Source organism: Equus caballus, chromosome 2 (genome assembly GCF_041296265.1).
Source record: "Equus caballus isolate H_3958 breed thoroughbred chromosome 2, TB-T2T, whole genome shotgun sequence".
NCBI classification, from domain to species: domain Eukaryota; kingdom Metazoa; phylum Chordata; class Mammalia; order Perissodactyla; family Equidae; genus Equus; species Equus caballus.
In genome coordinates this window covers 125,287,484-125,299,856 of record NC_091685.1, presented here as the reverse complement: position 1 = coordinate 125,299,856, position 12,373 = coordinate 125,287,484, and the positions used below count along the sequence as shown (strand labels likewise).

Sequence of the window (12,373 nt, the reverse complement as noted above, 5' to 3'; positions counted from 1 at the left end):
GAAAGTCCCAGAGGAATTTGTGTCACTGTTCTCACTACTTCACCTCCAGTTCTGAGAACCCGCCTGGCCAACAGCGGGCTCTCAAAACACGTGCCCTGAATGCAGGAACGGCAGGGAGTCGGCAGCACTGAGGCAGTCGGGCGGAAGGACGGACGCTGTCAGGCGGGCTGGTGCAGGCGGCGGGGCAGACGCAGGGCTGGGGGCACGGGAAGGTGTTCTCTCTGGTTCTCTCAGCAGCCTGCTCAGCACTGGCTACTGAACCTTTGAGGAGGGTCCTCACAGGGGCACGATGTGCGCAGCTGTCTGTTTGCACAGTGCTGTGCTGGTGCTGGGCGGAGGATGGAAGCACGGGAGGCAGGAGTGAGGGCAGGCGCGAGGAGGCCACTGCGGTCCAGTTCTGTTAACTAAAGACAGCCACTGTGCCCAACAGACAGACGACAGCAGACACGCACATCCTGAAAACTCAGACGCTTCCAGAGGAGGACAAAACCTTGTCAGGACTTTGAAGAGATCAACTACAAAAGCTCAGAACGAGTAGACGAGTTTGCAGCGCCCCTTCGGCTCCCCTGTAACCTCTGGTCTCGGTGATGTTCCTTAAAGGAAACAGCACGGAGCACTCAGAGAACCAGGAGCAGCAACAATGAGGTCACGCTCCCGCCCTCCGCCAGGCACTGTTCTGAGATGAACGTGCAGGACTCACCCATCCTCAGCACCACGCGCAGGAGGTGCTTTATCGTCTCTACTTCACAGAGGAGGACGGCGAGGCCAGCAGACGGACAGACTTCCCCAGGCAGAGTACTAGAAAGCAGCAATCTGGCTCCAAACCCACATCCTAGCCACTCACAACGCAGCCTGGATCTGTATTTACATCTCCTTTTTCTTTGTATGCCCAACACCTAACGTGCTGCCCGGCACATAAATCCTTAGTAAGTGTTTAATAAAATAAACAGATGAACTTTACCCCCTGCCTCCTCTATGCCTCCGACTGTCTGTCGGTCTCAGCGCAGCGGCCTCTCTGGCCTCCCCCCATCCACACATCTTCTCCTGCAGACGGCATCCTCTATGTGTCACAAAATGCCTCCACCTTTCACTGCAGGTCCTCCCACGTCTGCCTGCGGCGCCGGGAGTCAGACCCCCTCCTTCAGCCCCCGTTTCAGCAGCGCCTGTTTCACAGAACACATCCGCGTGGGTGCTCCAACTGCGTCTAAGGTAGCCTCACTCTTTAGAAAACATGCTTTTTTCTTTTCCTGTGCAGGTTTATTCTACATAGGCAGCTGTTTTTTTAAGTTGGATAAAGCAAGACACCTTTTTCTCAGCTATTTCCCCAAATGCATCTTGGAATTTCATGTAAAATATTAAAATTAATAAAATAAAAATAAAACAATTAAATATCCAGATAGATGGACAGTCAAATGGCTTTTATAAACATAAAGGCAGACTCTTCTCTCTGTCCCCAAATCCTAGACTTTGGATTCTGCGTATTCTGAGTTTTTCCTCACTAAATAATCTGGAATGAGAGACACTTCCCAGAGTCCAGAGTAAGGAACCACGAGAAGAGAACGAACAGGGAGGAGGAGAGACGGCCGACAGCAGTGTGACTCCGACAGGAGCGGCTCCCGGCACCGAGCCCGGGCTCCCTTCGTCCTCACGCCTCCCACTTAAAAGTGTAAATTCACAATAGTGGATAATTAATCACCTAACTCAGTCCACAGTGAGATCTGAAAAAAGGTAATGCTTCAAAAGATTCATCTGTTGGAGTTTAAACAATAAAATCCTTACTCTCGCGTGTGAGTGTATATTCACGAAGTGACAGCAGAGAAAGCAGATACAGCACTTGGCAGGGCGTCGGACTCGCCAAGCCCAGAAGAACCATGCTCAGAGCACCAACCATGAGTGCTCTATGCACCACCTCCAAGACCCCGAGCAGACGCCTACATTGTTTGAATTTACTGACACAGTAAAACTCCACATTAAAAAACTTTAAATGTACAAATCTCTCAAACTGACATGTCCTCAGAACCAGTTTAAATTCACGTAGTTCACAGGATTTACAAGGCAGTTTTTTCAGAAGACAGAGACGTTCTACCATTATAACAAAAACGTTACCTGAGGGAGGGCGCCGTAATTCCATATATAACCCTTGTGAGGAAAGATATTCGCCACAAAGCGCGGCTTGCCATCCTTCAAATCCTGTTTAATGGGGTTCAACGGCTCCTCCGTGGCAATCTAAGCAGATCACGGAAAAAGGGGGATGAGAAATGAGGAATCCCATATCCAAACTGCATTTTTTAAATCTGCTATTATCAGCTAAATCTTCATATTCCAACATACTGATCAAAGATATTTTAAAATAAATTCAGCCAGCTCTTATTTCTAATTTGCAGTCCTGTGTAAGAAAAACTGTCTGGAAAGGAAATATCCGATGAACTATTTAGGTACGCTATCATTAGTGCACTCATTATTTCTAATGAAAATAATAAAATGAGTGAAATGGCAAGATAAAGATTCATCAGCTTGCTTTCTGTTACTAATCTTGGGCTTTTTACCATCAGTTTTGTGATGATAAATTTACCTCAAAGATTTTCACCAACTGGTTTCATTTCAAAATTACCTTTCTATCAAACTTATCCAAATTGCCATGCAAAAAGAAAAAAACCTATCCTATAAAGAAAACAAAAATTACTGAAGCCATGTGTGAATGAACCAATGCTGCTTAAGTTAGGCAGAAGCTCAGATTCCTGATCCTGGACCTAACTGCGACAGAGAATACCAGACAATGAAACGTTACACCTGAACAAAACCAAAAGAAGAATCTAGGGTCTTTACTCTTTCCTACTAAAATATCAACAAAAAGATACGACCAGGACCTGGTGAAATTACTGACAACTCTCCAAACATAAATTCTGAAAAATATACACCTATATAACAATTCTTAAATGCTTGAAATAGTACTTGCCATCACATCCAAAGTTGTCAGAGAAGGCTTAAGTAACTAACAGATTAAGTGGCATAAATTAAATTTCACTCAGAACTATACGTACGTGATCTTACCTAAGACGATGGAACAATAAAATTCTGAAAAGCAAAAGGGAAGTTCTTGATAGGCTCATGCCTCATGGAAACGACTAAAAAAAGCTAACCAGGGGAACAGAAGATGCTCTTAGACAGAGCTCATAAATCAAGAGCTGGCCAGGAAAATGCTGCCATTCCTGGTAGAGAAAAATCTAAAGAAGAACAAAGTCCTTAGAAACTAAAATTGCCATCAGCCCCAAATATACACGTTTCCGCTGTGTCCATGAACAAAATACATCTCAGACTCTATTTAACAAACCTTGAAAATATTTGTCACTTTAAAGGACAGAGTTGTCAAAGAAAATCAAATGTGTGTGTAACAAACTAGACAAGCAAAAATGGAAAACACTCTCCTTAAAGTGTACATTCAGCTTTAAATAATATTTTGCTTTTTGAAACTAGATTCAAAGTAAGTTCACAAGAACGTTTCATTATAAACAAGTCTGTCAACCATCCCAAATTCAAAATATTATGGCAAACAACTTGAAATAAAGTTCTATATCATTATTGATTATCATTTCCATTTGATATCACAGAATGTTTCCATACCTCCATCTTCGCATTTGTCCAGCGAGGCACTTCGACAACCATATTAAACAAATTCTGCAGTGAAAAAAACAAAGACAGAAAATTGAAAAATTTTACCTATCCTTTATTTTTTCAGTTATCTCCTGTACAAGAATGCTTTAGTTTTTTTCCCACAAAAAATGTTTAGAGTCTGCATCACACATCTGCCTCTGCCCTAAATTTCTAGCAAAAAATTAGGGAAGTCGTTAAAACACAGCAGCCTTGAGGCCATCACATCCCTTCCACTGCAGGAAGAGAAGTTGCTGCCTTTCTGGAAACACCTTCCCTCGCAGTGACAGCTGGAACGGAGTCAGGAAACTGTTTCAGGTTTTCTCTTCAAACTAAAACAGGAGAGAGAGACGGGGTCCACCATGCAGGCCGAGGGCCTCACCCTTCCCGTCTGCAAGGCGGTGTGACAACCTCTGCCCGACTCGGCACACGAGGCTGGTACAAAGATCAACCACAGAATTTAAATGAAAATACACAGAAAATTATGAAATAAAACATTTTGAACATTATAAAACAGCATTTAAATGCAAGCATTATGATCACAAGGTGAGACTAAGGCTGTCGGTGCAGGCAGCTGTAAAGCTCCCAGAGCTGGAGAGGGGCCTTCCTACGCTCAGCTGGCCTGTCCAGACACCTCTGCTTCCCTGAAGTCACAGAAGGACACCGCTTCCCTTCACCACTTCTCAACTCGGCAGAGCGCTTAAAGCAAAGCAGATGCGCAGTCAATGGTGAGTGGAAATAACTTCCTACAGTGATTAGGAATTTAAGCATATAACTGCCTACAGTTTGGCCTCACAAAGAGACAGTCTTACAGTCAGAGCTGACCCGCATGGCATTCTGACGTCAGCAACTAACAGCTTATGGCGGCAGAGCAGGTCTGAACACATCTCTGCAAGTTGGACCCGGACCAGGGCTGGTCTGCAAGCTGAGTGCCATTGGTTCATTCAGAGACATTTACAGCAATTTGGTGGAATAATCCTTATGTCTGTTGAGCCTATTAATAAAATTTGGAACTTGAATTACACTTTTCTAAGAAGTCATTTTGATTGTATTTTTAAAGTATCAGTTCACAAGAGATTAGGAAAAAACCAAAAAACTAGCCCTTCCCCTCAGATCATTTGAGAAGCAGCGATTAAACACACTTATTCTCCATCGTGCCACACCTCAAAATCACCTGGAGAGCTTCAACCAGCTGAAGGGAGAAAGGTCCCCACATATTTGAATTCGGCTGTCCTGAGGTGGAGCCGGGACACGGCTCCTTTTAAAAGCTCTGCAAGCAAGCGGAGCCTGCGGCCAGAGCCTAGCTCCCCTGGCTTAGCACACTGTAAACAGTATCAGGGCCTTTCCAAGTGAAACCCAATGCTATTGAGTCAAAGAATGCTATTTACCCAATTAAATGTAAATGTCAATTGAGTTACAAAAGTAACGACGGTTTTTAGTTTTCCAGATAAGACTGAAGCCCACCGACGGCACAGCCGCACACCCACAACGAGACAAGGAAGCAGGCTGAGGACCGCTGCTCAAACACGGCTGCTCGCTGCACCTCGGCAGCCTCCCCGGTCCTGCTGCCAAGCCCCACTCGCTGTGCTCTGTCACGAGGTAGCCAGCACCAGCTTAAACACCTCTGAAGTAGCTGCTGAAAAGAAAAACCTAAGGAAACGGCAGATGTCCCATAATTTATTCATCCCCGAAAGCCCGGCTATAAGAGAGGACGAGTGTGCGGACGAGAACTCAGAGGGGACAGAGACCATCGACTCACACCCAACACTGACCAAAGCACTCACAGGGACCTGAACTGGGCCACAACAACAGAGAGGTGCGAACGCGAAGCCTGCACAGCACTCTCCCATCATTTGTCCCTGATCACTCATAGCGCACTTCCAGCCAGCTCTTCATTTTCTGGCTAAAATGCACACGACCTGCAATTTTTCAAAGCCAACATCAGTCAGCTTATCCTAGGATCAGTGTTCATGACAAACCAACAGTGGTCTGCTGACATTTATTAGAAAGGCTCAAAGATACAAAGGACACACTGCCATTCAGAAAGTCAGGTGTGGGCCTCCTTCACTTCTTTTCTTCCTCTCCATTCTTCCCTTCTATTTGTATTGAAGAAATCAAACGAAAACCAATAAGATATGAAAAAAGCAGTCAGTAAATTGTATACACTTGGAGAAAAAAATTGGAGGAAATCACCCTTCTTTCCTCTTTCTAACTCTCAAAACATCAAGGAACCTTGGATCTGGCATCAAGTAAACTATGGATGAAAAGCAAAGACAAGGAAAGCAAAAACAAACAAGTGGGATATATACACAATGGAATACTACTCAGTCAAAAAAAAGGATGAAATCTGGCCATTTATGACAACATGGAAGGACCCTGAGGGTATTATGCTGAGTGAAATAAGTCAGAGGGAGAGAGTCAAATTCCGTACGATCTCACTCATAAGTAGAAGATAAAAACAACAACAAACAAAGACATAGATACAGAGATTGGATTAGTGGTTACCAGAGGGGAAGGGGGGAGGGAGGAGGGTGGAGGGGGTGATAGGCACATGTGTGTGGTGATGGATTGTAATTAGTCTTTGGGTGGTGAACATGATGTTGTCTACACAGAAATCAAAATATAATGATGTACACCCAAAATTTATATAATGTTATAAACCAATGTTACCACCGTAAAAAAATAAAAAAAGAAAAAAAACAAGTGGGACAACATCAAACCAAAAAGCTTCTGCACAGCAAACGAAACCATCAATGCAATGAAAAGTCACCTATTGAATGGGAGAAAATATTTGCAAATCACATATCTGATAAAGGGTTAATAGCTAAAATACAAAGGGACTCATACAATTAATACCAAAAAAACAAACAATCCAATTAAAAAATGGGCAGAAAACATGAATAGACATTTTTCAAAAAAGACATAAGGATGGGCAATGGTACATGAAAAGATGTTCAACATCACTACTCATCAAGGAAATGCAACCAAAACCAGAATGAGATATCCCCTCACACCTGTCAGAATGGCTGTTCTCAAAAAAGTCAAGAGGTAAGTGTTGGTGAGGATGTGGAGAAAAGAGAACCCTTGTGTACCGTTGGTGGAAATGGAAATTGGTGCAGCCACCATGGAAAACAGTATGGAGGTTCCCCAAAAAATTAAAAATAGGTCTACCATATGATCTAGCAAATTCCACCTCTGGGTATATATCCAAAGGAAATGAAAACAGGATATTGAAGCCGTATCTGCACTCCCAAGTCCACTGCGGCACTGTTTACAACAGCCAAAATATGGAAACAGCCTAAGTGTCCGTCAATGGATGCATGGATAAAGAAGACGTGGTATGTAAGCCCCAGTGGAATATTATTCAACCAGGAGGAAGAAAAACTCTGTCATCGGCGACAACATGGATGGACCTTGAGGGCATCAGGCTGAGCGAAACAGAAAAAGACAAACACTGTCTGATCTCACTTACATGCGTAATCTTTAAAAAAAAAGCCAAACTCAGAGAAACAGAGAGTAGAAAAGTCGTTGCCAGGGGCTGGCGGGTAGGGGACATGAAAGAGAATTTAAAAAAATCAAAAACTCAAATCAGGCACGTTCTCAGAGTTAAACTTTAAGTTGGCTGTATGGATTTAGAATATATTTTTCCCACTAAAACAACTGTTTCTGGGTTAACGCACAAAGTCTCTAGGAGCCTATAAAGTCTTGAGCCCCAAATGTCCATTCAGCCAACATCTGGGGCAGTGGTTCTCAAACTCCAGGGTGTGCAGGGTGCCCTGGAACACCTGCTAAACATGTAGACTAACCAGTCCACACCAGGCAGAGATTCTGACTGGGCAGAGACGGAATGAGGCCAGGAACCTGAAACTTTAACAAGTGCGCTAAGTGGTTCCAAGGCAGACGGTTTAAGGATCATTTTGACAAACACCAGTTCAGGAAAATACAAGATGGCAGGCAAAGATGGTAGGAATGAAACAGCCCCACAGCTTGTGTGGAAGTGGATTCAAAGGATGGGGTCGTAAGTTTCAGCTGGAGTAGAGAATAGATGGAAACAAGGCTGGGAAGAGGGACCAAGGTGAGGAAGACAGCAGGAAAGTTGCCCGGCACCAGCAGGAGGAAGAGGCATCGAGAGCAGAGAAGTGAGACATCCATTGAACGGTCTGGTCCTTGGTCAAGAGCTAAGAAAGGTTTGACAGTCACATATTTGAAAGACGTGTTGAGAACATATTTATTTTAGCACAGAGTTGGTACAACTATTTTTTCCTTCTCCTCTACCCCCAAAAGGCTTGTTCCTGGATTCCTAACAGCCTTTCAAACCATCTTTTCCCTTATAATAAAAAGATGATAAACTGACCTATTTTCATAAAGTACCTTTACTTTAGACCATCTACCATGATAAACAACTTGCTACTAAAATGGGTTCATTTCCTGATTCTCTCTGGTTTTTCACTTATGAAATGAAATGGTAAGGAGGTACCTGGAAAAGTCAGGTTCATAAACAAGAAGCAGGCAGTGGGTGCCAGGGAACGGGGGAGGGGATGGAGAGTCAGTTTAATGGGACGGAGTTCAGTCTGGGAGGATGGGAAAGTTCTGGAGACAGACAGTGACAATGTTTGCACAACACGTGGAAGTACTTAACGCCCCTGAACTAGACACTTTACACAAGTGTAGTAAATAAAATGGTCAATCTTATGTTACGTATAATTTACTGGAAGAAAAAAAGTGAAACAGCAATATCACCCCAGCTGCCTTAAAGAGATACAGAAGAACAGCAGAATGCACAGGAGGTCTTGCAGGGGGGAAACCGCAGAAGCACTTCCCAAACGCAAGCTATCATCACGGTCTGTAACAGACAATGAAGTGCCTCGCAAAAGTAAAAACCTTCAGATATACGTCATAGTCGTCACTTTGTGCTCTCTTTGTAGGAATGCCATTTTCCTTTAAAAGAAAACATGGTCTTTATGACTATAATTTCACAAGGAATATGGCTGCAGGGCAAGGCAGTGACAATATGCCCATACGAACCGTCCACTGCAGACGCCATCCAGACGCCCGGCGTCTCCTCTCAGCGTCTGCACACCCAGCGCACGAGCAACAGAGCATTTCATAAATAAGTTATCAGAAAAGCTACATCTCTTTCAAGTGTATTTTCCTAGTTTTTACAAAATAAGCAAAGGCTCTGTTCAGTCTTTAAGGAAAGACTGGCGGTTTCCAGTGATTACACTTAAAAGAGTCATTTCGTGACTGAAATCAAACTCCAGGGAGCGTGACTAACGAGCCACGAACACTCGCACCTCCCGCCTGGGAACACCATGGTGTCACAGACACGCCCCATCAGCACTTCACTGTAACAAAGGAGGCAGCGGGTGTGGAGGAAAAATTATGCTGTAGGTAACTTTTACACGCCAAAACGACTACTAACGAAGGAAACAAAACATTATTATTCCAGGTCAGCCCTGTTCCTAAAATGCCACATCCCAGAGAACAGTGTGCAACAGTTCTAATCGGCATGGACGGGAACAGGGGAACCTCCCACACGACCACCGTGTGCACCGAGCTCCACTGGCCCGGAGTCAGCAGCATACCCCACTACCTTCCGTCCTGCCCTGTCCCCAATCCTGCCTAACCCCAAATCTCATACTCCCACACCCCTCCCTCCTCCTGAGGCAGAACAGAGGCCCCCTGGATGTTTACAGCCCACTCTATGTCCCACTTCCACCCCAACCTACCACAGGGTTCCCAGAAACATCATCATTGCTGCTCTCGGGCACATGGATTTTGCCGTGAAGCAGCCCCCAGTCCCTGCTCCTTCCGCTCTGGTGTCACAGCACTCACCACCCTCGGACTGACTCGTTTGTTCTCTGTTCGTCTGTCTCCTCCAACTAGTGGGACCTCCATATACCCTCCTCCCCGCTGCAGCCCTGGTGCCTGGAACACTGTCTAGCTCACAATAAGCATGCAATGATTTTTCTGAGTGAATAAATTATTGAAGAATGAATAAATGAACGCACGTACTTTCAGCCAGAAGCAAGGAGAGGTGGTGGGAGATAAGATATTTCGGTTAGACAGTTCACTGGCCAGAACAAAACACACGGGGACACACACACTCTCCTCTCTCAGACACACAGTCATGGTGACGTGGAGCCCTCCCTGTCCCCTCTCTGGCTTGCTGCTCTCCCTGGACTCCAGCCCCCGTCCTGCAGCTGAACACTTCTCACAAGCAGTGAGCCGGAGGGACTGCTCAGGGCAGCCAAGAGGACGAGCTCGGATGGCCAGCACCTCCGTTCAGATCCCACCTCCACGACAGACTGGGTCCGTGACCATGGCAGGAACTTGAGCTCATTTACAAAGGAAGGTAATGAGCGTGGCCGAGACAGGCTGGGAGGATGCGGCTTGAGTGCTGAGCGTGGTCACGATCTTCATAATTCTCCCCACGGCCACCGCTACTGATGGTCCAGTCCTCAGGGGGCAGCACAGACCCACTTCAGCGCTCCGTACCCGCAGTGTGACGCCTGACATGGCCCTGAGGGGACGCCACAGCCAAGCCACGCCAGCATCTGAGCAGCTCTTCACCAGCCTCTGCCCCTACACGGATCTCCCTGCAGTCCCAGAAAACCCGGCCCCACTAACCAGCCCCATACAGTCTCGACCCCGAATGTAGTCCTGGTTAGTTTCCTCACAGCTGCGCCCTGTAAGACACGGCAATGAAATAAACCAACTAACGCCTCAGATTTTAAGGAAAGACTTCCCAGCTGGTGAGGATTAGTAGCACCCTCTACCTGTCACGCCATCTCGCCACCCAGTCGGCAGAGCGCGCGTGGCCCGGTGACGCTGAGCCCCAGCTCCCCCTGCAGCAGATCCCTACTCCACTCACGTCCTTCCCACCTGCATGTCTGTCAATCAACTTCAGGTCCTAGAGAACAGCTCTTCAAAGCCCCCACCTTTCCAGTTGTACTTGTCCAGCACCTGTTTCATGGAGTGGTCGAGGTGCATGCACTCTGTGGGCAGAAACGCCACCTTGACACCTGGCGTGGACATGCACCAGCTGGTGACCCCAGACAAGTTCACAGAATGCCTTAGGCTTCAGCGTCCTTGGAGGTGAGAACAGCAACTCAGAGGATTAAATAAAATGGTTTATGTTCACATGGTGCCTAGCAAACAGAAAATAATCCACAAATGTGAACGATATTACTATTAAAAATAAGGCTCTTGTTAACCTCCTGAATTCCTACCCTTCCATCTTTATTTCCTGTCCAACTGTAAGCTTTATGGCCCACTTGCCCCTTTCTCCCCAAGTCCTTCTGGAAGAATCTCACACGAATTCTAACTCATGAAGGAGGCTGGCAATCCTGTTATAACAACTCCACTAACCCTCCTGACTTCTGACCACATTCCTTCCTTTCAAGACGCTTCCAAAAAGCATTTTACGGTGATACTAGAAGTGCGTATTTTCATCCCCGAAACCAGTTAGAACAGTACCTCTGTGGAGTCCACCTTCAGAGGGATATCGTGGAAGGGGGAGACGTACTGGCCGGCAGCGTCCTCTGCAAAGAGAAAGACGGATTAAAGCTCTTCAGGGCAACTGCACCCTCGTCCACCTTCAAACTTCAAAGAGGGTTTTCAAAATTAACTTTAACTCTTGATTTAAAGTTTAATTCAACTCTTAAAACTTGCTCCAACCTGATCACCAAAGAGAGACACAAACCAAGGAAACCACATTTGCTGCTGAAATCATTTACTCATCCCTGTGGCTTACAACATCCAAAGCAGAGAGTGCCTAAAATAGACTAAAACACTACAGATGAAAAGTCTCACTTTTGAAAGACTCATTAATAAGTGATGTGACTAAAACTGATGCCAATTTCCCCAGGAGAAACCTAACAACAGGATTTCCAGTTTCCACCCAAATCCAGCCAACAGAGGTCTGAAGGTCCCGCCCAGCTGAAAGAACAGAAACAAATCGTTTGTTTCCAGTCAAAGCGATAAGGATGCTAATATTAAAGTAAGCTTAAAACAAAAACTGCAGTAACAGACACGCGCTTATCTTCAATTGCATACTGAAATGTGTATTTTAAACACTTTTTAAAGTATATATTATTTAAATAAATACAACGATCCAACATGAACTTTCATTGGAATGCATCTGCTTCCAAAAGCTGAGTTTAATACAGCCATAGAAATTTTCACCTTGTAATTCCTAACTCAAGGTGTGTCTTATTTCTGGCCTACTACTTCTTTGGCATAATCTTCAAATTTAGACTTTAAAAATATTTTAACAAAACAAGGACTAGTTGGCACCCCAATAGCAATGAGTACACCCAGCCCCCGAATCTTGATTTCTAAATGCCATTCTCCAATCAAAAGATCGAGAGCTTCTTGAAGAAGGGGCTGATTCCAAGCCTGAGGCAAAGAAAACACAAGACCTAACCCCAGAAATCAACCAGATGCTCAAAAAACAAAAGGCTCGAGGTATGTCAAAAGGAAATGGAGAAAAAAAGAACTCCCAAAGGCCAAGACTGGACAAGTTGAGCAATAAAATAAATAATGGAGCACTGGATTATAACCCAAAGTGTAAAATGAACATACATGAGTCTAAAGTATAAAATGAATATACATGTATTAGTAATTTGTATTACTAATACAAATAAGTGATTTATAATAAAGAAATAAGAGAGAGCAGACAAATCTTCCTTACAGAAGATTCCAAACGATTTTTGTCAACGTC

The 12,373-nt window shown here is 44.9% G+C and overlaps 1 protein-coding gene across 5 annotated transcripts in view; it reads right to left on the bottom strand.

The window, feature by feature from the left end:
• PPA2 (inorganic pyrophosphatase 2) overlaps positions 1-12,373 on the bottom strand; it is an 80,749-nt gene that overhangs the window by 49,637 nt on the left and 18,739 nt on the right. For 4 of the 5 annotated variants that reach the window (XM_070259821.1, XM_070259820.1, XM_023636790.2 and 1 more), the window contains exons 2-4: positions 11,128-11,192; positions 3,622-3,675; positions 2,107-2,226 (exon numbers count right to left, since the gene is read on the bottom strand). In XM_070259821.1, coding sequence (XP_070115922.1) covers positions 2,107-2,226; positions 3,622-3,675; positions 11,128-11,192 — 239 coding nt within the window. Of the gene's footprint in view, positions 1-2,106; positions 2,227-3,621; positions 3,676-10,589; positions 10,800-11,127; positions 11,193-12,373 lie in introns of those variants that run through there. The other variant, XM_070259822.1, reaches the window with a different exon arrangement.